Source organism: Argopecten irradians, chromosome 7 (assembly GCF_041381155.1).
Source record: "Argopecten irradians isolate NY chromosome 7, Ai_NY, whole genome shotgun sequence".
Lineage (NCBI taxonomy): Eukaryota > Metazoa > Mollusca > Bivalvia > Pectinida > Pectinidae > Argopecten > Argopecten irradians.
In genome coordinates, this window is record NC_091140.1 from 43,129,991 (window position 1) to 43,152,703 (window position 22,713).

The following is a 22,713-nucleotide window of genomic DNA, read 5'->3' on the forward strand; positions in this document are numbered from 1 at the left end:
GAAAACAACAGATTCATGGAGGAATGAATATGAACTGAAATGAACTCTTTGCCACTAGTTAATGCGGTTATGGGTATTTTTGCAGTTGCAGTTACTGCATGAACTTCTTTGCTCTTAATTTCAATGATAATTTTTAAAGCAAAATATAGATCAACCTGTATTAAATCACAGCTAAATAATTTCATTGTAATTTCTTTATGTAGCTTGGAGACTAATGGCCGACTGATGGAGTTGAACCATAACACTGGTAAACTACGTGTGAATTACGGCGATCGCCTGGTGACCTTGATGAGAGAGGTCAGACAACTTGGCTCCATGGGTTTTGTCATCCCTGCCAAAATTATGCATGTGTCAAACACTGCACAGAAATTCTACCGACACGGTGTTGTGCTCAAACAGGTAAGTCCAAGCTGCGTGAAACAAAATTCAAATATTCGACCCAATATAGTCGCCCTCATCCCTGTAAGTGCCACTCCCCCTTTTTTAGACTTCAATTTCACTTACTTTGAATTAAATGCAGATTGATTTCTTTTGCAAACTGATTTATGGCTCAATTTTTAAGCGCCCTGGGCGCTTATTTGGTCGAATATGGTAATTTAATTGATGATTTGTTTTCTGGACTGTCAATAATCCATGACTGACAATAGCAGAAGATTAGATTTCAATTACTGCTACCCCCTCCTCATTGGTTTTTTCTGTGACTTCTAAAGAAACAGCATATTTTGCTGTTAGCAACTTTGAATTAAGAAAATGTTTATTTGTTAAAGGGGAAATTTGAAACTTATTTAATTTATTGAATTAGTTTAATTTATAATTAACAGGTGGCCCATTTCTACAATACCATTGACCAACAGATGATCACAAGTCAGCAAGCTATGATGTTGAACTCTGCTCTGGCCTTTGAAAAGCTTGTGAAAAACCCAAAGTCAGGTAAATGCATAGTCAATATTCAACTGTAAACCCTGTCTTAGTGACTGAACACTTCTTTATAATAACCTCCAGCTTAACAAGTCTACTTTCTGATGTTTTAAAATAACCAATTTTAACAAAATTTGATCGCTTTTCTAAACAAGTTTGTCTAGCAGTGAAAAAGATTTTAGGGCATTTCAATAATTTTGGTTATAACAAAATAGCTCATCCAATGTTTTGGTTTACGATTGGCATTGAAACATATATCATAAAAAAAGATTTTTCAATTTTATACTGCTTTTTTTTTTTACTGTTGATGGACCCCTGTCCACTTTTATTCTTTACTCAGGGAGTAAGTCTAAGGGAGAAAATGTTGAGATTACTTGGGACAATCCAGACGAGCTTGACCACTACATCAAGAAGCTGCAGAAGGCAGCAGAACGACTGACCACTGAGAACCGACGACTCAGGAAATCGCACAACACTGTTTGCGAGAAAGTATGTAATTTAAGAAAGAGTAATTTAAATCAGTTGTGACCTATCATTAGATCAGTAGCCAAGTACTGTTGGAGTTATTGGACATTTTGCCTCCAGACTTCCATCGCTGGTTTATTGTCTCTAGACCCATATTTGACAGTTTTCTGGTATCAGATGTAGATCAAAGGTTTTGCAGGCCTTCTACCACCAAAACAGAATTTGTTTGTTTATAAAATGAAATATTAAATATAATCATGAATATGAATCATTACTCTTTGAATTATACTACATTATTCATTTTTCATACAGGATAATATTGATACAAATGATGTATAATTTATCAAACAGTTATCATTTTTTTGTGTGTGAAAACTAGTGGTATGTTACTTTATAAGATTCACTTGTTCACACAGACCCAACAACTGATGGGCGTTGACCTCCTGAGACAACAACAGAAGTGGAAAGATGGACTGATGGACATACGCCATCTCATGGCCAGCCTTGTCCAACAGGTCAGAGAAATCAACTCCTTAAATCATGAATATCCTGTCCCTGAAATTCTTCTACTACAACACATTGTTGCACTTATAATAAATTCAAAATTAGTTCCACCTGGTTTATTAAGTGCATATCAGGAATTCAATACTAGAAATACTCTTTTACAGAATTTAGTGCTGTAAATGAATTAGGGTTTCAAAGACAGTGTGAATAGTGCTAAAATAAAACTACCACTAAAATAAGTTTGTTTACAGTATAGTCTGCTTGGAGAGTAAATTCTTTTGTTTAACATTTGATTTATTTATGTAGGGATTTTCCTCGGACAACATGAAGCCGTGGAAGGCCCACTGGGACAGACAGCTATATAAAGCATTGGAGCACCAGTACCAGATGGGACTAGAAGCCCTCAATGAGAACCTGCCTGAGATCAAGGTCGAGCTGACCTTCAGGCAACAGCAACTCCAGTTCAGACCTCCATTTGAGGAAATCAAGGCCAAGTACTTCCGCGAGATGAAACGCTTCATTGGTATCCCAAACCATTTTAAGGGTGTAGGTGAGGACGCTACCAACCTTATCTTCCCAGCAATCATTGACCGGAATGCTGAGGGCTTCATTACTTGTTACAAAAAGGCAGATGTCCTTTTTAAACGTTTATACGCTGCACAGGAGCAATTCAAGGTAAAATATGCATAAAAATTATTTAATTTTTCTTTTAAACAATACTTGACATAAGGTAGGAAAGCATACTTGCTAAAACTGTCTTTTCAGGATATGAAATGATCTTCAAGAATTATAAAAAATGTGATATGCCTGAATTCTTTGCAGGATTGCAATTTATTTTGATATACAAATTACTCAGATTGTTATTTTCTTAAAATATTCACCCCAGTGAGGAAATCTTAATTCATATTGTTGATTGATATTTTATATAACAACAGTTTGTAGAAAAGTAGTTATGTATGCTCCTCTTATGTCTTTGACAGTATGTTTCGGTGAGGTAGCACTTTAATATTGACTGATGTTCTTTCAAAAATGACAATTACAAAATGTACTTGAAGGTACTATCGCCTTCTAAAACAAACTATACAGTAGAACCTCCCAAAAGCGAACCTTCTCAAAACCGATCACCTCTAGAAACCGAACATGGATGTCATGTACGGAATGAATTCCTTATTATTAATAGTATATAAAACTTCCCAAAACCGATCCCTCCTAAATCCGAATACCGGACCGATTTTGAGATCGGAATAGTCAAATGTAACTAAAATACACTTCTGAAAACCGGCCTTACCTGAGCGACACCGATAGAGTGCATTGAGGTCTGATCAAACCGACCGTGAAATACACACATAACTGTACCATAGTTGTTGCATGCCATATCCTTGGGCATGTATACCGATGGGAAGGCTATAGGTACACAGTAATTATACACGAGATGGTGGTGTAATTATTTAATCATGCCTATTGTTTAGATATCTAACGAAGGTCTACCATGTGCATGCGGTTTGTTTACTGTAGGAAAACAAGCAGAGCTAGTAATAAAGAGAAAGTTTCGTATTCAAATCACACGTTTTTTTTTATTTACATATGTAGTTGTCGGATAACGTAAATTATCTGTATGAAGAAGCCGAAGCCATGTATTGTTTTAGAAAATGACTATGTCATATAATGACCGGCATCGACTGATCATCGTGTAGTTAGACCATATAATTTGATTCTTGACGTAGCCGGAAGTGATCGGTCGTATGTAGGTTGCAGACGAGAACATCCCCAAGAACATTCACGCAACTAACTAACTAAACTACGTTTATAAGCGGTAACAAAGTCAAGTTTGCTGTGATCCATTCCTTTTAAACGTATGATTCTCTCTTTTGTGATAACATTCACATTAACAATCAATATTGGTCGGTTTTAAACGAACACTAGGCATATACATGCGGTGCACTAATGTAAAAAACGACTTCCGATCGATTAAATCCGGATCGTGATGATCGGTATTCGGTTCACTTCTCCAAACCGAACCCTCTCTAAACCCGGCCGAAATTATATGCACCGACCATGATCGGTTTCGGGAGGTTCCAAACTATAACTATATGTATTGCTACTGTACTTTGAAGACCATAGCTGTAAAATGGTCTGGACAATTGACAAAATGTACTTTCGATTATAAACATTCAAGTATAATAAACCTAACATATTCTTTTCCAGGAATGGGTAGTCCTAGGTGCCATTGACTTGGACCAGTTTGTTGAGGACAATTTGAAGGAGCTATCTGACTGGGAGAAAAACTTCAAGGGACTTAAGGCACGTGGCAGGGATGCAGAAAAACTCCCAAAGTATGTAGGACTTTCAAAAAATTCTCAGCGGAGCTAGACGATTTCATTTCTATGTATTAAAGGAAAAAATAATAGTCCAAATTATAAATGTCATAAACTTCTTTCTTTCTTTTGAAAAACTTATCTTGATAAGTTAAGACTTACTAGTTAAGTTGCTCAAGGCTGAATGATTATTATAAGTTGTGCCAACAAACAAAGTTTCATTTTTTAAATCCATGTGGTGTTACACTTGTGAAGTATATTGAGCAGACAGAAGTTAACAAAATGAACCACATATACGGTTTGATGAGAAGAAAACAAAAACTTGAAGATGATTTTATCTCGTCTGGTATAATTTCACACAAAAAAAGCTAGCTTCTACATTGTCAATTGTTTTGAAAATAAAATGTTTGATCTTGAACTACCATCTTTCATCTTATCAACTCGGCCTTTTAAAACATGGCAATTTTTACCTCCATAATCGATATCATGAATTCACTAATTGATATTTGTAATGTTTTGTTTTTACAGTCAGCTGAAGATTGACTGTATAACAGTCAACACGACACCTGTGAAAGCCGTCATTGATGACCACATACAGAGACTGTTTGATGCCCTTGTAAACTCGCTGAGAAAAGCCATCAACGCCGACGTGACCACTATCGACACTTTCCTCAAGGGCGCTATGGAAACGCTGTCAAACAGGCCACAGACAGTTGAGGAGATAGGTGTTGCTAACGCGAAACATGCCGAATTCTCCAAGGAAAGGAAGGTGGTAAGTGGATAAACACGGAAAATATACACTGCTGACTCTAGATAAATGACGGTCCTTAGGGTCCTTAGAATGTTTAAGTCCACACTTCCACCTCACCCACACACATTTGTTTGTGTGATGTGTGGGGTAACATGATCCAATAGAAAAATTAGTAAAGGCATGAAAAATAGCTATGGCATAAATACAACCCAACTTATATATGGTTTACACCAACTAAAATCATGGAATTTAATGACATTAAGAGGGTATACTGGAATCAGATTGTTGATCTGTCTGTAGACACAACTTTGTCCGGCGAACTTCTCCTATTTTGATGAAATTTGGTACACAGAACCCTGACATAAAGGGGAGTTGAGTAAACTATAAATGGTCCTGCAAAGTCCCCTATTAATTGAGTTATTGGTACAGCGGGGAGCATTAGTCACCCACTCTGAGGACAGTTCTAGTTTAATTTTATGAATCTGAAATGAATATATACTTCAGAATATTTGCTGTACTTCTGATTGTAGATAAATACCATTTATTAAGTAATGAATCTGAAATGAATATATACTTCAGAATATTTGCTGTACTTCTGATTGTAGATAAATACCATATATTAAGTGATCTCCTTTTGAAACAGATCCAGCCTCTGTTTGAGCGAGCTGACTCTAAGAACAAACTCCTGAGGATTGTGGCAGGAGGTGGTGTCGACTCCCTGAACCAGCTACAGGGATTCTGGGACAAATTTGAGCTGATGATGGAGAGCCACCAGCTGATGGTCAAGGAGCAGGTCAGTGTGGTCAGATAAGATACCTTTAAGTTTACTTAACCCTTTTACCCCTGAAGACATGTTTAGGCTCTTCTAAATCAAGGAATGGACCAGTCCATTATGAAATTACAGGGGTGAATGAGTTATAATATATATTGCAAAGTTATTCATGACTGATGTTTCAATAATTTTTGTTTGATAACATACCCTATACTTTGGAATTATATGATATTATGTTATTGAAGAATATAAGAGCTCAAAGGAAATCTATGACCAGTCGAGCCATAACCTTTTTAATTTAAGTTCCTCGTAAGCCAATATTGGCTAGATGTCAATAGGCTTCTACTGATTCAGTTTTATGAAATGGTATCATTTGACATGCATGTGACAATACAATAAAATAATCGTTATTTAAGTTCATTTTTTTTATAATTCTCTCTTAATGTATAGAATTGTACGATAAAAAGGGATATCTCTCTTATGTCATGGAGTACATCAGTGACAAATTGTAGATATCAATCCTCCACGTGTATGATACAATGATAGTCCATTTATATACTAAACTGCAAATAAATTTCCAGTCTTATCAGAAAAAAATATACTGTCTTAGATGTTATCAACTCACATGGCTACTGTAAATCAACTTTTTTTCATGTCCTCTGAATTTCACGATTTTCATTTAGAAACAAGTTTGTGAAAATTGAAATTATCCTATTGAAAAATTGAATGTAAGGTTCTATCAATAAATATGATGTAGATAATAATTTGCGTAGGTAAACTTTTTGTGAATTTAATTTGATCATGAAATTCATAAAATTAAATTATACGCGAATGAAAGTTAATTTACAGTTCTCATTTTAATAGTTATTTTATGAGGCATTATCATGTACAAAAATATTTGAAATTAATTTTTGATATGTAATGCATAATGATCCCCTATTATCATTTTTATTTGGTGTTGTTCAGGTGGATGTGATGAAGAGTAACGTAGACTCTCGAGTAAAGGCCTTCACACAGGAAGTGGAGAAGTTTGCCGCCAGGTGGCACCAGCTGAAACCAGGGGATGATGCTCTGGACGGCAACCAGAAGAAATGCGAAGCTGCCATGCAGATCATCAAAGACAAGCGACAGGAATTCGCAGAGCTGGAGAAAAACAGACAGTCTCTTGTGTAAGATAGTCTTTATAATATAAATTATCAATTTCTTTTTAAATATGTATTGGAGGAGCGTATAAAAAATTATGTCATTTTATTAATCAGTATTTGAAAGTTATCAGTTATCACTCAAGCTACAAGATGAGAAATAAACTTTGAATCTTAACAAGAAATATCATTCACAACTTAAAAAAAAATCCAGCTACTAGACTATTTTAATTTTGTGCTGTAGACAAATATTAAAAATTTCCATAAAAAGTATCATAAATTTGAGGGTCTATAATTTTAAACAATATTTTTGAGTTTCGGAGTTTTTATAAGTTATGATATGAAGCATACTCTGTATTGCAGGAGTGACTGTGAACACTTTGGAATGGATCTGCCGGAGTTAGAGCTCGCAGATGAGCTCCGAGCTGACATGGCTCAGTATGAGAGCATGTGGGGCTTATATGAGGAATTCAACAAGGGCTTGCAAGAGCTTGCCAAGGAGGACTGGATTTCTTTCAGGTAAATTATAAAATTCGGAAATAAATTTCTCTTACTAAGTCCTAATAATAAAACATTCTTAAAGATGCTCCATCGCTGACAAATGGAAATTTTTTCTCTTTTAAAAACAGGAGCAGAGGATTTAGTATTTTTCTTCAGATACAAAAGTTACTTACTTTACACCATTACCACCATTGAAAAGTTTGAGTTTCTATTTTTACTTCAAGATAAAAATATCAAAGATAATTAATTGCATCACGAAAAAATTCTGTGGTACTATGTCCTGTATGGAAGGCAATGATGATTTTGCATGCACCGAAAGCAAAAAATAAATAATTTAAATTACTTTTTGTGTTAATTAGACATATATATACATTACTAAACACCAATTATTGCTCAAATGATGGATATCATTTATGGTCTGTCGGCGGTGGAGCATCTTTAATGTATGGCCTAATTTACATATTTCATAAATTGTCACAATAATATTATTGTGGTTTAATTTGTTAAAAATTGGGTTGCTATGCCAACAGGAGTAGAACCTATATGTTTGAAGAGTTCCTTGGCAACTGGTACGAGAAACTGAAATCTGATGAGGCTACAACGATGACTGTCAAGCTTCAAAAGGATATAGAGAAGTACAAGGTACATTTTCACTGTATTATGATGTAAGAAGTCTTAGTTTGAGGTAGTTATCAGAAACTTTTGATTATTGATCGATATACCAAAGAAAAATTTCCTAAAACCTTAAAATGAAATTGATGAGAATTTATTTTAAAAAATCTGACGTGAATGATAGTCAAGTTCTAGTCACTTTCTGTTCATTTTCATGTGAGACAAACTCAATTTTAGGTTAGATCTTTTAACATGAAAATGACCTCAATTACTGATGAATTTCATGTGAAGTTTGAACAAATTTCAGGTCAACATTTTTGAGGTCTATTTCACATTGACTTTCTAAAACCATTTCCATTTATTTTCGTACAAAGACAAATGGTGCTCATTGAATATGACTCCAGCAATTGAAGTCTATGCAAACATTAATCGTGATTTCCTTTGTTTACAGAATGTCTTGCCTGTCCTGAAGTGGGTGCGTGGTGAGCCTCTCTCCCAGGACCATTGGATGGAACTCTTTCAGATGCTTGGAATGCCACGTGGAACTACTCTGGAAAAACTGAACTTCGGAACTGTCCTAGGAGCAAGTGATGCTATTATCGCTAACGCAGATGCTGTCAAGGTTAGCCGCATATAAGTTTCTTTCTCCTAATTACTGTATGGCCAGTTATTTTTGTGGGTGAAAATTTTCGCGATTTGATCAAAAAACGAGAAAATTAAATTTTAGTGATTTTGAAATTTTCGTAATCTGCCTTAAATGGTATTATTCAACCATTTCTGAGTATTTTTGTGTATCAAATTTTTGTGATCATAACAATAACCCCCAGAATCGCGAAAATATTGTCCCCACAAAAATAACTAATACAGTGTTTCAGATAACCTAGGCTTTAATTCAAACCTGATTGGTCCTGAAATGCAAAAAACAGCTATTGATAGTTTATAAAACATAGACAAACAAAACTATGAATGTATCTAAATTGTCAAAAAAAAAGGGGATTTTATCACACATGTGTTCAAACTTTTGTTTTAAGGAACTGAACCAGAGAGCACAAGGGGAGGTAACCATCAGAGAAGCCATTCGTGAACTTGACCTGTGGGGTGCTGGAGCTATCTTCTCTCTCACAGAATATGAGGATAGCAACAAAAACAGCATGATGTTGATCAAGGATTGGAAGGACCTTGTCAACCAGGTATGTATTATTCTCTGTTCCATGATTAGCTCAAAATTCTTTATCACAAGTTAATTAATCAGGTGACATCAATTTGAATCATTATCAAAATTTGATCAGTGATTTATCGCAAACAATTTTTAATAAGTGAAAAAATGACTAAGTCAAATTTTGAAAATTCATAAAAGGAGAAAAAACTAAGTTTAAACTTAAGTTTGCAATTCTGCTTCTAGAAATTTGAATGATAGCTTGTTTCCTATTCTTGGAAAAAAATAATGAAATATTTGTGATTATCATAGTTAAAAAAATTTTCATCAACTTACTTGACCAAACTGATTGTTTTTTCACCAGGTTGGAGACAACCAAGCTCTTCTCCAATCACTCAAGGACTCGCCATATTACAAGAGCTTTGAGGATAAGGCCTCGGTTTGGGAACAGAGACTGGCCGACTTGGACGAGTACCTGCACAATCTCAACCAGATCCAAAGAAAGTGGGTCTACCTCGAGCCTATATTTGGACGTGGAGCTCTCCCAAAAGAACAAGGACGGTTCAAGAGAGTGGACGATGATTTCAGGTGAGCCACAGTTTCGAAAATCGTATTGGTTACAGATATTCTTAAAGGAGAATTAATGATATATTCTATGAGCAAGGTATGAACTGAAAAAAATATGGCATAGTAAAGGCTGAATCTCATGATCTTGATATGTGAAAGTATATTTGAATTATTTTCCAAAAGGTATGAATATTCAGATTTCTTTGCATAAATATTTGTTAACTTAAAGTTACACAATTCCACTGACTTTGAAATTTGACTCGTTCTTTTTCAGGAAATAAAATAGGTATTATTTTGGAATTCTTTTTATTGATATTTAGGAGATTGATGAAAAATTCTGTTTTCCAATACATTTTAAGCTTTGAAAGTACTGGCAAAAATTACACTGGTGAGCAATTTATATGAGTTTTTATCTTAATGGTAATCACATTGTGTGTATTACTATAGAAACATCATGATGGATGTGAGGCGAGACAACAGAGTGGTCTCCATGACACAGAAGGCTGGCTTACGTAATCTTCTCACCACAATGCTGGACCAGCTACAGAGGTGCCAGAAATCCCTCAACGAGTTCCTTGAGGTAATTAGCTTTATAAAAGTCCCCATTCCACTCTACTTCTTGCCCGTTATATACAAAACTATTACTAGTTTCTTTGGTCTGCATCGTTTCCTTTTTCACATAACTCATTCATCCCTGAAAACATGTTTAGACTCTTCTAAATCAGAGACTAGACCAGTCCATTTATAAGATTTCAGGGCTGAATGAGTTAAATGAATGTAAGTTGTAATTAATCAATGAAGGAGAATGTAAATAAAACACATGAACTAATTAGCTGGTGCTGACAGATGTAATTGTTTTAAATTGTGGAATGCAGAATCGATTAAATTCTGATGTTGGTTTTCCATATAAAAGATTGTTAACAGTATAGGAATTTTAATGTTTTGTTTTCCAGGAAAAACGATCCCTATTTCCAAGATTTTACTTCATTGGAGACGATGATCTCCTGGAAATCCTTGGACAGTCGACGAATCCCAATGTGATCCAGACTCACCTGAAGAAGTTATTCGCAGGGATCCATTCTGTGGATTTTGATGAGAATAATCAACACATTCTGGCTATGAAGTCTTTGGAGGGTGAAGTTGTACCACTGAAGAAAAAAGTGAAAATCATGCCGGAGGTTGAGGTAAAATGTCTCTCCACATTAATTTAAAAGATTTTTCTTGGGGAACTCTGGCTTTCTTTCATCACCAAAATTTGTTATGTGAAATTGACCATAGGTATAAATGGGACATAAGTCATATTGATTAATTCATATCTGACAGTCAATTTTTTTAAAATTTCAAAAAAGTTTTTCTAGTTTGATTTTTCTTTGATCTTAATTAGCCTAATTATTTATTGTAAGGACATGGGGATTTATTAGTTACGCAGGGGTTTATTTTTGTGAATTATCTTAGAAGACTTTGAAAAGTGTCATTCCTTATGCAACTCCATGATTTTGATGAATTTCTCGATGTATTAAATTTTGCTAATTTGAATGACTTCACGAATATTCACAACTATACAATAAATGACATATTTACATTAGAAGGCTTTAAAATGTCCAGATGTGTTTATTATTGTGTAGGTGTGGTTAAGCAAACTGGCTGAGGAGATGAAAGCAACATTACAGGAACTTCTCCGGGAATGTCTCCAGGACTCAAGAAAGAGTCAAGGTGGACTGGATCCAAGCAAATATCCCTCACAGGTATAAATGTTACACAATGAAAATATGCTACCCGATAAAAACAAAATACAAAATAAAAAGTATTCAATTTCCTTAGTCTTCAAATTATATTTGTTCACATAGAGTAAAACAGCCTGAGAGTCTTCAAATTATGTTTGTTCACATAGAATTAAAGAAGATCAGAGTCTTCAAATTATATCTGTTCTTGTTATTGAGGTTTAAGTCTTTTAGAGTAGCTCAAAATAATCAAAAAACTATCTGCCTTAAACCAAAAACTACCAAAAAACATAATCAGATTTCTACTTTAAAATATTTGATTATCTATCTGTAATACAGGTGCTGTGCCTAGCGGAACAGATCCGGTTTACCGAATCCTGTGAGCAGGCCATCAGTAAGGGAAACCTACCTGGGTACCAGAGGGAGTTGGATGCACAGCTCGAGTCATACACCAGTGTAGACTTAAGTGAGGCCAGCGGAGTCGAAGGTCATGTCCTTGACCTCAAACTCAAGGCCCTGATTCTGGACACAATCCATGCGATTGATGTGGTTCAACAGCTGACGGAGAAGGGCTGCCGTAATGTTGCTGACTGGATGTGGAACAAACAGCTCAGGTGAGAATGACTTATCATATTAATAAGAAATTAATGCAAAGAACAAAAAAATGTTTCTTTCCAATGTCTAGAAAATCAGGATTATAAAATTTCTTGATAGTCTGGAACTTACATAATTTCTGTGTTATACAAGATAGAGGAAGTTTGATGTATTGCAAGTCTACATTATGTACAACACAGACTATAACTTAAATTTTTGAAGGAGAATGCTTGCTACTTTGAAACACCTGGGTCTAGTTTTCTTACGGCTTTAATAATTCTCAGGCTTCTACTACCAAATCTGTATTTGTTCACATTAAATTCTGCCAATGTTAAATCAGATCACCATGTCCTCAAGCTAGATATGATTGAATTCTCATTTGATACGTATACTAAATGTGTTAATGTAATAGTTTTGTCAAGATAAGTCAGTATTTTTTGTTATATTTGTATCCTTCATGAAAATTGTTTAATGTTTTTTGCAGGTTTTACCTGAAGAGAGACGGTACATGTGGTATAAGGATGGTGGACGCTGAGTTTGACTATACCTACGAGTACCAGGGCAATGCCCAGAAACTGGTACACACCCCTCTCACCGACAAATGTTATCTCACTCTCACACAGGGTCAGTATCACTCTCACACAGGGTCAGTATCACTCTCACACAGGGTCAGTATCACTCTCACACAGGGTCAGTATCACTCTCACACAGGGTCAGTATCACTCTCACACAGGGTCAGTATCACTCTCACACAGGGTCAGTATCACTCTCACACAGGGTCAGTATCACACTCTCACTCTCACACAGGGTCAGTATCACTCTCACACAGGGTCAGTATCACTCTCACACAGGGTCAGTATCACTCTCACACAGGGTCAGTATCACTCTCACACAGGGTCAGTATCACTCTCACACAGGGTCAGTATCACTCTCACACAGGGTCAGTATCACTCTCACACAGGGTCAGTATCACTCTCACACAGGGTCAGTATCACTCTCACACAGGGTCACTCTCACAGGGTCAGTATCACCTACAGGTCATACACACTCACACAGGGTCAGTATCACTCTCACACAGGGTCAGTATCACTCTCACACAGGGTCAGTATCACTCTCACACAGGGTCAGTATCACTCTCACACAGGGTCAGTATCACTCTCACACAGGGTCAGTATCACTCTCACACAGGGTCAGTATCACTCTCACACAGGGTCAGTATCACTCTCACACAGGGTCAGTATCACTCTCACACAGGGTCAGTATCACTCTCACACAGGGTCAGTATCACTCTCACACACAGTATCACACTCACACAGGGTCAGTATCACTCTCACACAGGGTCAGTATCACACTCACACAGGGTCAGTATCACTCTCACACAGGGTCAGTATCACTCTCACACAGGGTCAGTATCACACTCACACAGGGTCAGTATCACTCTCACACAGGGTCATTATCACTCTCACACAGGGTCAGTATCACTCTCACACAGGGTCAGTATCACTCTCACACAGGGTCAGTATCACACTCACACAGGGTCAGTATCACACTCACACAGGGTCAGTATCACTCTCACACAGGGTCAGTATCACTCTCACACAGGGTCAGTATCACTCTCACACAGGGTCAGTATCACTCTCACACAGGGTCAGTATCACTCTCACACAGGGTCAGTATCACACTCTCACACAGGGTCAGTATCACCTCACACAGGGTCAGTATCACACTCACACAGGGTCAGTATCACCCATCATATCACTCTCACACACGGGTCAGTATCACTCTCACACAGGGTCAGTATCACTCTCACACAGGTCAGTATCACTCTCACACAGGGTCAGTATCACTCTCACACAGGGTCAGTATCACTCTCACACAGGGTCAGTATCACTCTCACACAGGGTCAGTATCACTCTCACACAGGGTCAGTATCACTCTCACACAGGGTCAGTATCACTCTCACACAGGGTCAGTATCACTCTCACACAGGGTCAGTATCACTCTCACACAGCTGGGTCAGTATCACTCTCACACAGGGTCAGTATCACTCTCACACAGGGTCAGTATCACTCTCACACAGGGTCAGTATCACTCTCACACAGGGTCATATCACTCTCACACAGGGTCAGTATCACACTCACACAGGGTCAGTATCACTCTCACACAGGGTCAGTATCACACTCACACAGGGTCAGTATCACTCTCACACAGGGTCAGTATCACTCTCACACAGGGTCAGTATCACTCTCACACAGGGTCAGTATCACTCTCACACAGGGTCAGTATCACTCTCACACAGGGTCAGTATCACTCTCACACAGGGTCAGTATCACTCTCACACAGGGTCAGTATCACTCTATAATATGGTATACTGTATATAGGGAAACCTCAGGGAAAAATATAAACACAGTCAAACCTGTCTATACAGGGCATCAAAGTCACAAAGAAAAATGGTCTTTATATCAAAGTGGTCAAGTTATTAAGCCGGTGGTTGTCATACAGAGGTGGTCGCTATGACAGGTTTTACTGTGTATATGAAATAGCAATGGATACTCAAACAATAAAAGTTCTCCAAGATAGTATAATTTTTTGGTGTTTCAAAAAACAATAATTTTAATGAAAAAATTAATCTTTCTGTAAGACTAGAATTGTTCCCAGGAGATTTCTTAATTTTAGATATATATAATGATTAATGCTTGGACTACACCCATTTGTCATTCAGATGCTATTTAATGATATTTTTGTAACATTTTCAAATTATAACAATACAGTAAATAAATTGACCCTTCTACAGATACTGTAGACCTCTCACGGCTCGTATCTTGTTTTGAAATCTCACAATTTAAAGATATTCACTGTGAATTGTTTCCAGGTATGCATATGGGTTTGGGAGGAAACCCCTACGGTCCCGCGGGTACGGGTAAAACAGAATCGGTGAAGGCCATTGGTGGACTGTTTGGTCGACAGGTGCTTGTCTTCAATTGTGATGAGGTAGGTCGCAATGCTTTTTCTAATTGTGCTTTCAACAAATGGAGTTCTTAGAAGGACCCATATATACACAATATATATCATGACAATTAAAGAAATCGGATATCATAAAGTTTTACAAGCAAGAATTTCCTCTACTTTGAGAAAACAAGGTACATGTATGTATAACGTTTAATTTTGGTGATTTTAAATTTTCTCAATCTGGCTTTAAAAATTTGATTCAACCATACTTAATAATTTGCAGATCAAAAAAATATCATCCCCATGAAAGTAATAGGCTTTACAGTAACTTCAGAGTTAAAACTGTTTGCCAGCTATAAGATTGATGTTGTTTTTTTTTTTGCCTTATTAGGGTATTGATGTGAAGTCAATGGGCCGTATCTTTATCGGTCTGGTGAAGTGTGGTGCCTGGGGATGTTTTGACGAGTTTAACCGTCTCGAGGAAGCTGTGTTGTCGGCCGTATCTATGCAGATCCAGATCATACAGGACAGCATCAAGAACAGGGCACCCTTCGCAGAACTGCTGGGGAGAAATGTAAGAACATGTTTATCTAATCAAAAACATAGATTCGGTTTATTATGATCATGCTTTTGTTTTGCCCAACCATAAATTATTATCTCTTCCATTATCAACAATCCCAAAGCCATATTATTAAGTAAAAAAAACATGATATGAATAAAGCTATCCATTTTGACTCACTTTTAATGACCTTGAGGTACATTCAAGGTCACCAGTATCACATGTTATATTTAAGCTCCTTTTCAATAACCAAAAGGTCAGGGGTCATCATTTCGAGTATTATCATGTTAGGATAAAACTTCCAGTGGATTAATATGTTTAGTAAATATTGTCAAATCTTCATTTATAATAGAAATAAAATTCACAGTACAGTTTAACCTTTGACCTCAGGTTGACATAGATCACAACTCTGGAATCTTCATCACCATGAACCCGGCAGGAAAGGGCTACGGAGGCAGACAAAAGCTGCCGGACAATCTCAAACAGCTTTTCCGACCTGTGGCGATGTCTAAACCAGACAACGAACAGATTGCTGAGGTCATTCTATTCTCTGAAGGATTCAAACAGGGCAAGGAGCTAGGACGCAAACTGGTGGCCATCTTCAACCTGTCAAAGTAGGTCGCTTATTAAAGAGCTGAATATTCCATAGATTTTGTTTGGATGAAAGCATCCGATTGGTTGACAGTTAAGACTTAAATCCTAAATCAGAATTTTTCTTTCCTGGAACTAAGTCAAATATTTTGCATTGAATTTTAACCTCTTTGTTCATTTTATGAAGCTAACGATAGCTCAGTATACAAGACCTATTCTTATATTAATAATAATTATGTCCATCGTAATTTGTATGACTAAACCTTTTTCTATTCGTTTAATTAAATTTATTTCTAAAAATTGGCACCATCAGAACATTTGAATTTTATTAAAAATATTTTTTTCTTCACTTTGTTCATAGATCAAAAGCTTCTTACCAACTTTTTTTTAATGAGAATTCATCAATGGTGTTTTGTGTATAATAGTTACTGTAAAATATTATATTTTTTTCGAATTTTCTGCTGCACTAATATGTTGATTGTTACAGAGAGCTGTTGACACCACAGCAGCACTACGACTGGGGACTTCGTGCTCTGAAGACTGTACTACGAGGATGTGGTAACTTACTGCAGATGAATAAAAGGAAAGGAGGTAAACTATGAAAGAATTGTCATTCTGTCTCTTTTTGATTTAAATAACAGGCATCTATCCAGTTTTAATTCATCAAATCAAAACCTTGATGATGTTTGAGACAAAAGATATTTGGGTTGTAAAGTCAAGTGTATGACATTCAGCAATAGTTTGTCGCACTACTCAAATGCTCAAATGATTGGTATCATTTTTTTTCATGCAGTTTGACTTATTCACAAATTCTTGGTTTACAAAGAAAGACTCCAAACTTTCTCCCATGCAAGCCAACAGTTTTTCTTCAGCTACTACATTAACTGAAGTTACCAAGTTATGAAGTTACAACATTACATTGATTATGAATGATGTCACAATAGACTTTTTACGGTACCTGTTAAATTGCATGTACAACAAAAGAAGGGAATAAAAAAAAAGATAGAAAAAAATTAAAGAAATGACACAGATTTAAACTGAAATACTGATAACAATACATTGTATATAATTTGTAGGCAAGATTGATTCTAAACTGGAGGCCAAGCTTGTCGTCCAGGCCCTCCGTATCAACACACTCTCCAAACTCACATTCTCCGACTCGTCACGCTTCAACGCCCTAGTCAGTGATGTGTTCCCTGGAATAGAGTTCAAGGACATCGAGTATGAGGAGTTGGCCCAGGCTATCAGGACTGTCTGTGAGGAGAAAAACCTCCGCATCAACGAACTTCAGGTAATTATTAAAGAATTTACAGATTCATATACATGTAAAATGTTTTGCTTGATTCTGCTCAATTTTACAATTTTATAGTTAAATGCATGCTTTGATCTTTTTAAATTACAATCTACAAGATATAACTTGTAATATGTGTGAACTGCCATAATGTCAACATGTTGATATTGTTACGATTTCTTAAGTGACCTTGACCTTTGACCTTTGACAGATCAAGAAATCACTGGAGTTGTACGAGCAGCTCAGACAGAGAACAGGGGTTGTGGTGGTTGGCCCTAGTGGTTCTGGAAAGTCCACTTTGTGGAGAATCCTGAGACAGGGCATGCTGAAGATCGGCAAGGAAGTGAAAACATACACCATGAATCCGAAAGCCATGCACAGGACACAGGTCAGTTGATTCGAAATTTCATTTTTGTAATTTCAATTTTTTTTCTTAAACTTAGCACTTTCATATAATTGCTTTGTATATGTACAGAAGTGTTTAAAAGAATATAATATTTTCAAAAGTAGAAATTCCTTATTTTATATAAATTTGATAAATCCTTCACTTCTTAATTTTTTGTAACAGTAGTTGAGCATTTTTCCTTGTCCTTTTCACATAATTTTCTCGAATAATAGCCTCATCATGTGATCACACTAAAATTTACATATTGAATTCATTGAGTCTTTGAAAGCAGAAAATTAAAAAAAAAAAAAAAAAAAAAGAATTAAAAAAAATGATGCTGATATTTCTAAAAAAAAAATTTTATATTCATCCAAAAAGGGGAATGTACAGGAAAAAATGACGAAATAAAAAAAGATACATTATATAAAGAGACAAATGATATTTTTAACTGTGTTGTATAATAGTTGTTGCCTGTTTCAGTTGCTGGGACAAATTGATATGGACACTCGAGAATGGACGGACGGAGTCCTCACCTACAGTGCCAGACAGGTCGTCAAGGAACCCAAAGGTATTGTTACATGTTGTTATGTAGAGTTGTCTGCTCTTGATTGAATTGATTACAGTACTATAAAATTTCACAATTTACTGTTTGGAACTGATTCACAGGCCAGGGCTTTATTTTTCACAAATTGTCTTTATAGCCTTTGAAACTTCATACCACAAGCTAATAATATGTACCGGTAAAACCATGATTTTGATAAATTGCGTGAGGTTCTAAATTTCGCGATTTTAGATGGATCAGCAAATATTACTAACTATATGCAGTATTGATTACCCCATTGGCATAAGGTTATTACAGTCAAACTTTGTTAACTTGAAAATTAGCGGGACCATGATTAAACTGATGTAAAGTTATCAGAGTATTTGAATTAGATTTATTACTATAAAATAGAGGAATGTTTAATTGGAGGAAAAGTTTAGGCAGGATTTAATAGAAGTTCATTAGAACCAACAATATATTTGATATATTATTCTATTAGAATTTAGGACAAAACTACAACATATTTTAGTTAAACCATGCTTTTAATTTGGATAACAGAGAAAACATTTAGCTTTTAATATATATTAATGTAAGAGTAATGTTATGATCAGAATGGTTTTTTATTAAATAGTTATCAATCTTGCTTATTGACATAATTGTCAACATGTTTTATGACAGAGGTTCAGTCTTGGATTATCTGTGACGGTGACATTGATCCTGAGTGGATCGAGTCTCTGAACTCCGTCCTTGACGACAACAGACTGCTCACTATGCCCTCTGGTGAGAGAATTCAGTTCGGTCCTAATGTGAACTTCTTGTTTGAGACACATGACCTTAGCTGTGCTTCCCCAGCCACAATCTCCAGAATGGGAATGATCTTCCTCAGGTCAGTGGGAGCATTTTCAGCTTAAAAAGTTTTTCAGATTATTGTATTTCTAAACCAGTCATTGCTTTATAATTGAACCCTTTTTAAATCATTCACATGAAGTAGGATACTCCCTGACCAAATGCCTTAAAAAAAATTATTTTTATTTTCTTAGTTTAGCCTTTGAATTAATCATATGGTATTGAAACAATTGTGCACTTTGACTTATAATTTTTAACTTATATTTTAAGTTTCCTTATTGTTTTGATATATTTGTTATCCTTCATAATGTCAATCTTACAGAAATCTTTATATGTGTTCATGTATTTGACAAATAATGTATACATATATTCATAAAACTTGTTATTTCATTCTTTTTATCCTGTTCTGATATTCCAACTCTAACCTTCATCGTTTCACTCTAATACTAATATACTGATTGTCCCATTTTGTTGTGGTCAGTGATGAGGACACAGACGTTAAGGCACTGGTCAGTTCATGGCTATCCTCACAGCCGGAGCATGAACAGCACATGCTGTCCGGCTGGATAGAAGATCATTTCTACAAGGCAGTGGACTGGGTTCTCCGTGTCGTATGTATTTCTTAATGCCATCTACTCAATAAAACTTATCACCCCCAACTGAGAAAAATAAAAAAATAACTGTAATTAAAAAAAAAGTTAATTCAAGTCAAATATTCCAACAGTACCATACATTATATTGTTTTGAAATACTCATTGAAAAAATAAATAGTTGCTCAAAGAAAACCAACAAAAATGATAATTGAAAATAATAAATCAAATTTAATATTACTATACATTAAAAGTTTTGAAATACTCATTGAAAAAAATTTGTTAAATAATGAATGATATCATATTATAAAGGTGGAGAATTTTTCTCAAATATTAATAATTTCAGAATCAATTTACTCTAAAATTTATCTCAGTTATCTCCCCTTAGCACACTGATGAGATACTGTAACACCAGAAATAAGATGTTGAAATGTATGGAGGAGTGAAATGAAGGGATTTTTTAATTTTTCTTTTTAACAGAATGATAGCTTGGTAGAAACAAGTCGTATAGGTGTTGTCCTCAACGGTCTGTCTCACCTCCACAATGTCAGAAACAAAGCACACTTTGCCGTCTGTCTCATCCACGGACTTGGCGGAAATCTGAATGAGGGTAGCCGTGAAACATTTGCCAAGGAGGTAGGTATTGGTTCAGGACATCATGGCCTTTACAATCTATAATGTCTAGTACAAAAGATTTAACTAGTTGGCCATACATCCACTCATGTTATTCTTATATTTAGTGATTTTAAGTTGGTTTTTAAAATGAACTGTCTAGACCAAAATGAAAATATCAACATCTACATAAAATAAAGACTTCAATAATTACTGAATGTTTTATAACTTAATGCATTACTAATGTAATTTTATTAAATGTCAGGTATTTTCCTGGACACAAGAAGCTCCACCAGACTCGCGGCGCCCCCTGGACACCTATTATGATGAAAATATGGGTCGTCTGATGACGTACAGCATGGAGGTAAGTTTATACCAATATGATGATTCCGCAATTTAATGTCGAGTGCCTGGATTAATTCCCCTGATTATTTAAACGGTTCATGAAAAAAATGGAATTAATGCAATGGTTTTGATATCCCAAAGCAACGTGGGTAATGTACGATTTACCATATATATGTCCCACCTTCTAGTGATTGTGACATTGAAAAAATTATGTCAAGAGATGACATCACAATCACTGGTAAGACTAATTGAAGGTAAATTGTACTTTACCCGCATTGTTTAAGGATCTTAAAACCATGGCATTTTGTGGCTATTTTTGCGTTTCCTAATTATAGCCGAGAATTAACTCAATCACCCCTAACAATTTATAATGAACTGTTCCAGTTTAAGTTTTAGAAAAATAAAAATATGTCTTCAGGGGGGTTGAATGAGTTAATTAAATTTAAGATAAATATTTCTGTCGAATGATATCTCTGTAAATGCACTCATTTAAATTTCTAACATAAGATATTGTTCTGTCTATTAGTCACTTGCAACCTTTATTATCCCCCGCTTTCTCCGGAACGGGCGATAGTAATTTGGGTCTGTCTGTCTGTCTGTCTGTCTGTCTGTCTGTCTGTCTGTCTGTAACACTTCGTTTCCGTGCAATAACTGTAACGAATATAAATCAATTTTCTTCAAACTCGTTAAGGGCTCAGCCAAGTTCGATCACGACTGTCGATGGACCTTATTTAGCGGAGTTATGGCCCTTTGAATTATCACAAACGTCATTTTCTGCCATTTCCATGCAATAATTGTAACAAAATTAAACCAATTTTCTTCAAACTTAGTAGCAAGATTAAATGCCTTAAGGACTCGGCCAAGTTTGATCGTGACTTTCGACGTACCTTATTTAGCGGAGTTATCGCCCTTTGCTTAAATAAGAAAAAGTCAGTTTCTGCCATTTCCGTACAATAACTGAAATAAATATTAACCGTTTTTTATCAAACTTGGTAACAAGGTTGAATGCCTAAAGCTTGGCCAGGTTCGATCAACTCTTTCAGCGGATGCTATTTATCAGAATTATGGCCCTTTGATTTACTACAAATGTCATTTTTCTGCAGTTTCTGTGTAATAACTAACAAATGTTAAAAGTATTATTGTTAAAACTTGGTAACAAAGTTAAATGCCTTAAGGCTTTTAGCCAAGTTCGATCGCCACTTTTGGCAGATCTTAATTAGCAGAGTTATGGCCCTTGGATTTAATAAAAACAGTCATTTTCTGCCTGAAAGCGGGGGATAGAAATTCCACGAATTTGCATGTTTTCAATAATTACTAGATGTTTCGGTATACAAAATATTTTATAATCTATATATTTTCTTCATGTAGAAAATAAGATATTATTAGATGTTGTGCAATATTTTATATTTTATATTTTCTTCATTGAGAAAATAAGATATTATTGGATGTTGTGCAATATTTAATATTTTATGTTTTCTTCACTGAGAAAATAAGATATTATTGGATATTGTGCAATATTTAATATTTTATATTTTCTTCATTGAGAAAATAAGATATTATTGGATGTTGTGCAATATTTAATATTTTATGTTTTCTTCACTGAGAAAATAAGATATTATTGGATATTGTGCAATATTTAATATTCTTTATGTTGTCTACTTAAACTATCTCTATTTCAGTTTTTGATGAGTTAAATTTCCAACTAATTAGCCATTTTACTTTTAATCAATTTTGAAATATGTTATGTTTGATATGCTTGATTTCAGGTCACAGCATTCTATAATGGGGTATGACTAGTTATACCACGTTCCCAGTATTAAGCTATTTTCTATTTCTAGAATTTGGCTCAAAATCATGAAATAACTTTAGACTTTTTTTAAGCGAATCAGAAATAATGACACATTTTAGAACACAATCTGTGATTGGCTAATTGAAAACCGAATTTTAAGATTGTTTCATGATTTTGGGAGCTACCCCAATTCTTCA

General features: G+C 35.4%; 1 protein-coding gene across 3 annotated transcripts in view; it reads left to right on the plus strand.

The window, feature by feature from the left end:
- LOC138328521 (cytoplasmic dynein 2 heavy chain 1-like) overlaps positions 1-22,713 on the plus strand; it is a 64,764-nt gene that overhangs the window by 7,560 nt on the left and 34,491 nt on the right. For 2 of the 3 annotated variants that reach the window (XM_069275361.1, XM_069275362.1), the window contains exons 10-40: positions 204-399; positions 822-930; positions 1,259-1,407; positions 1,800-1,898; positions 2,194-2,562; positions 4,093-4,220; positions 4,731-4,974; positions 5,597-5,746; positions 6,692-6,894; positions 7,231-7,386; positions 7,899-8,010; positions 8,432-8,602; positions 9,012-9,170; positions 9,501-9,724; positions 10,151-10,283; positions 10,657-10,887; positions 11,329-11,448; positions 11,764-12,038; positions 12,503-12,642; positions 14,891-15,009; positions 15,359-15,541; positions 15,917-16,140; positions 16,605-16,708; positions 17,194-17,408; positions 17,620-17,796; positions 18,274-18,361; positions 19,013-19,220; positions 19,662-19,791; positions 20,251-20,406; positions 20,648-20,746; positions 22,494-22,514. In XM_069275361.1, the coding sequence (XP_069131462.1) occupies positions 204-399; positions 822-930; positions 1,259-1,407; positions 1,800-1,898; positions 2,194-2,562; positions 4,093-4,220; positions 4,731-4,974; positions 5,597-5,746; positions 6,692-6,894; positions 7,231-7,386; positions 7,899-8,010; positions 8,432-8,602; positions 9,012-9,170; positions 9,501-9,724; positions 10,151-10,283; positions 10,657-10,887; positions 11,329-11,448; positions 11,764-12,038; positions 12,503-12,642; positions 14,891-15,009; positions 15,359-15,541; positions 15,917-16,140; positions 16,605-16,708; positions 17,194-17,408; positions 17,620-17,796; positions 18,274-18,361; positions 19,013-19,220; positions 19,662-19,791; positions 20,251-20,406; positions 20,648-20,746; positions 22,494-22,514 (5,092 nt within the window). The remainder of the gene's footprint in view (positions 1-203; positions 400-821; positions 931-1,258; positions 1,408-1,799; positions 1,899-2,193; positions 2,563-4,092; positions 4,221-4,730; positions 4,975-5,596; positions 5,747-6,691; positions 6,895-7,230; positions 7,387-7,898; positions 8,011-8,431; positions 8,603-9,011; positions 9,171-9,500; positions 9,725-10,150; positions 10,284-10,656; positions 10,888-11,328; positions 11,449-11,763; positions 12,039-12,502; positions 12,643-14,890; positions 15,010-15,358; positions 15,542-15,916; positions 16,141-16,604; positions 16,709-17,193; positions 17,409-17,619; positions 17,797-18,273; positions 18,362-19,012; positions 19,221-19,661; positions 19,792-20,250; positions 20,407-20,647; positions 20,747-22,493; positions 22,515-22,713) is intronic. The other variant, XM_069275363.1, reaches the window with a different exon arrangement.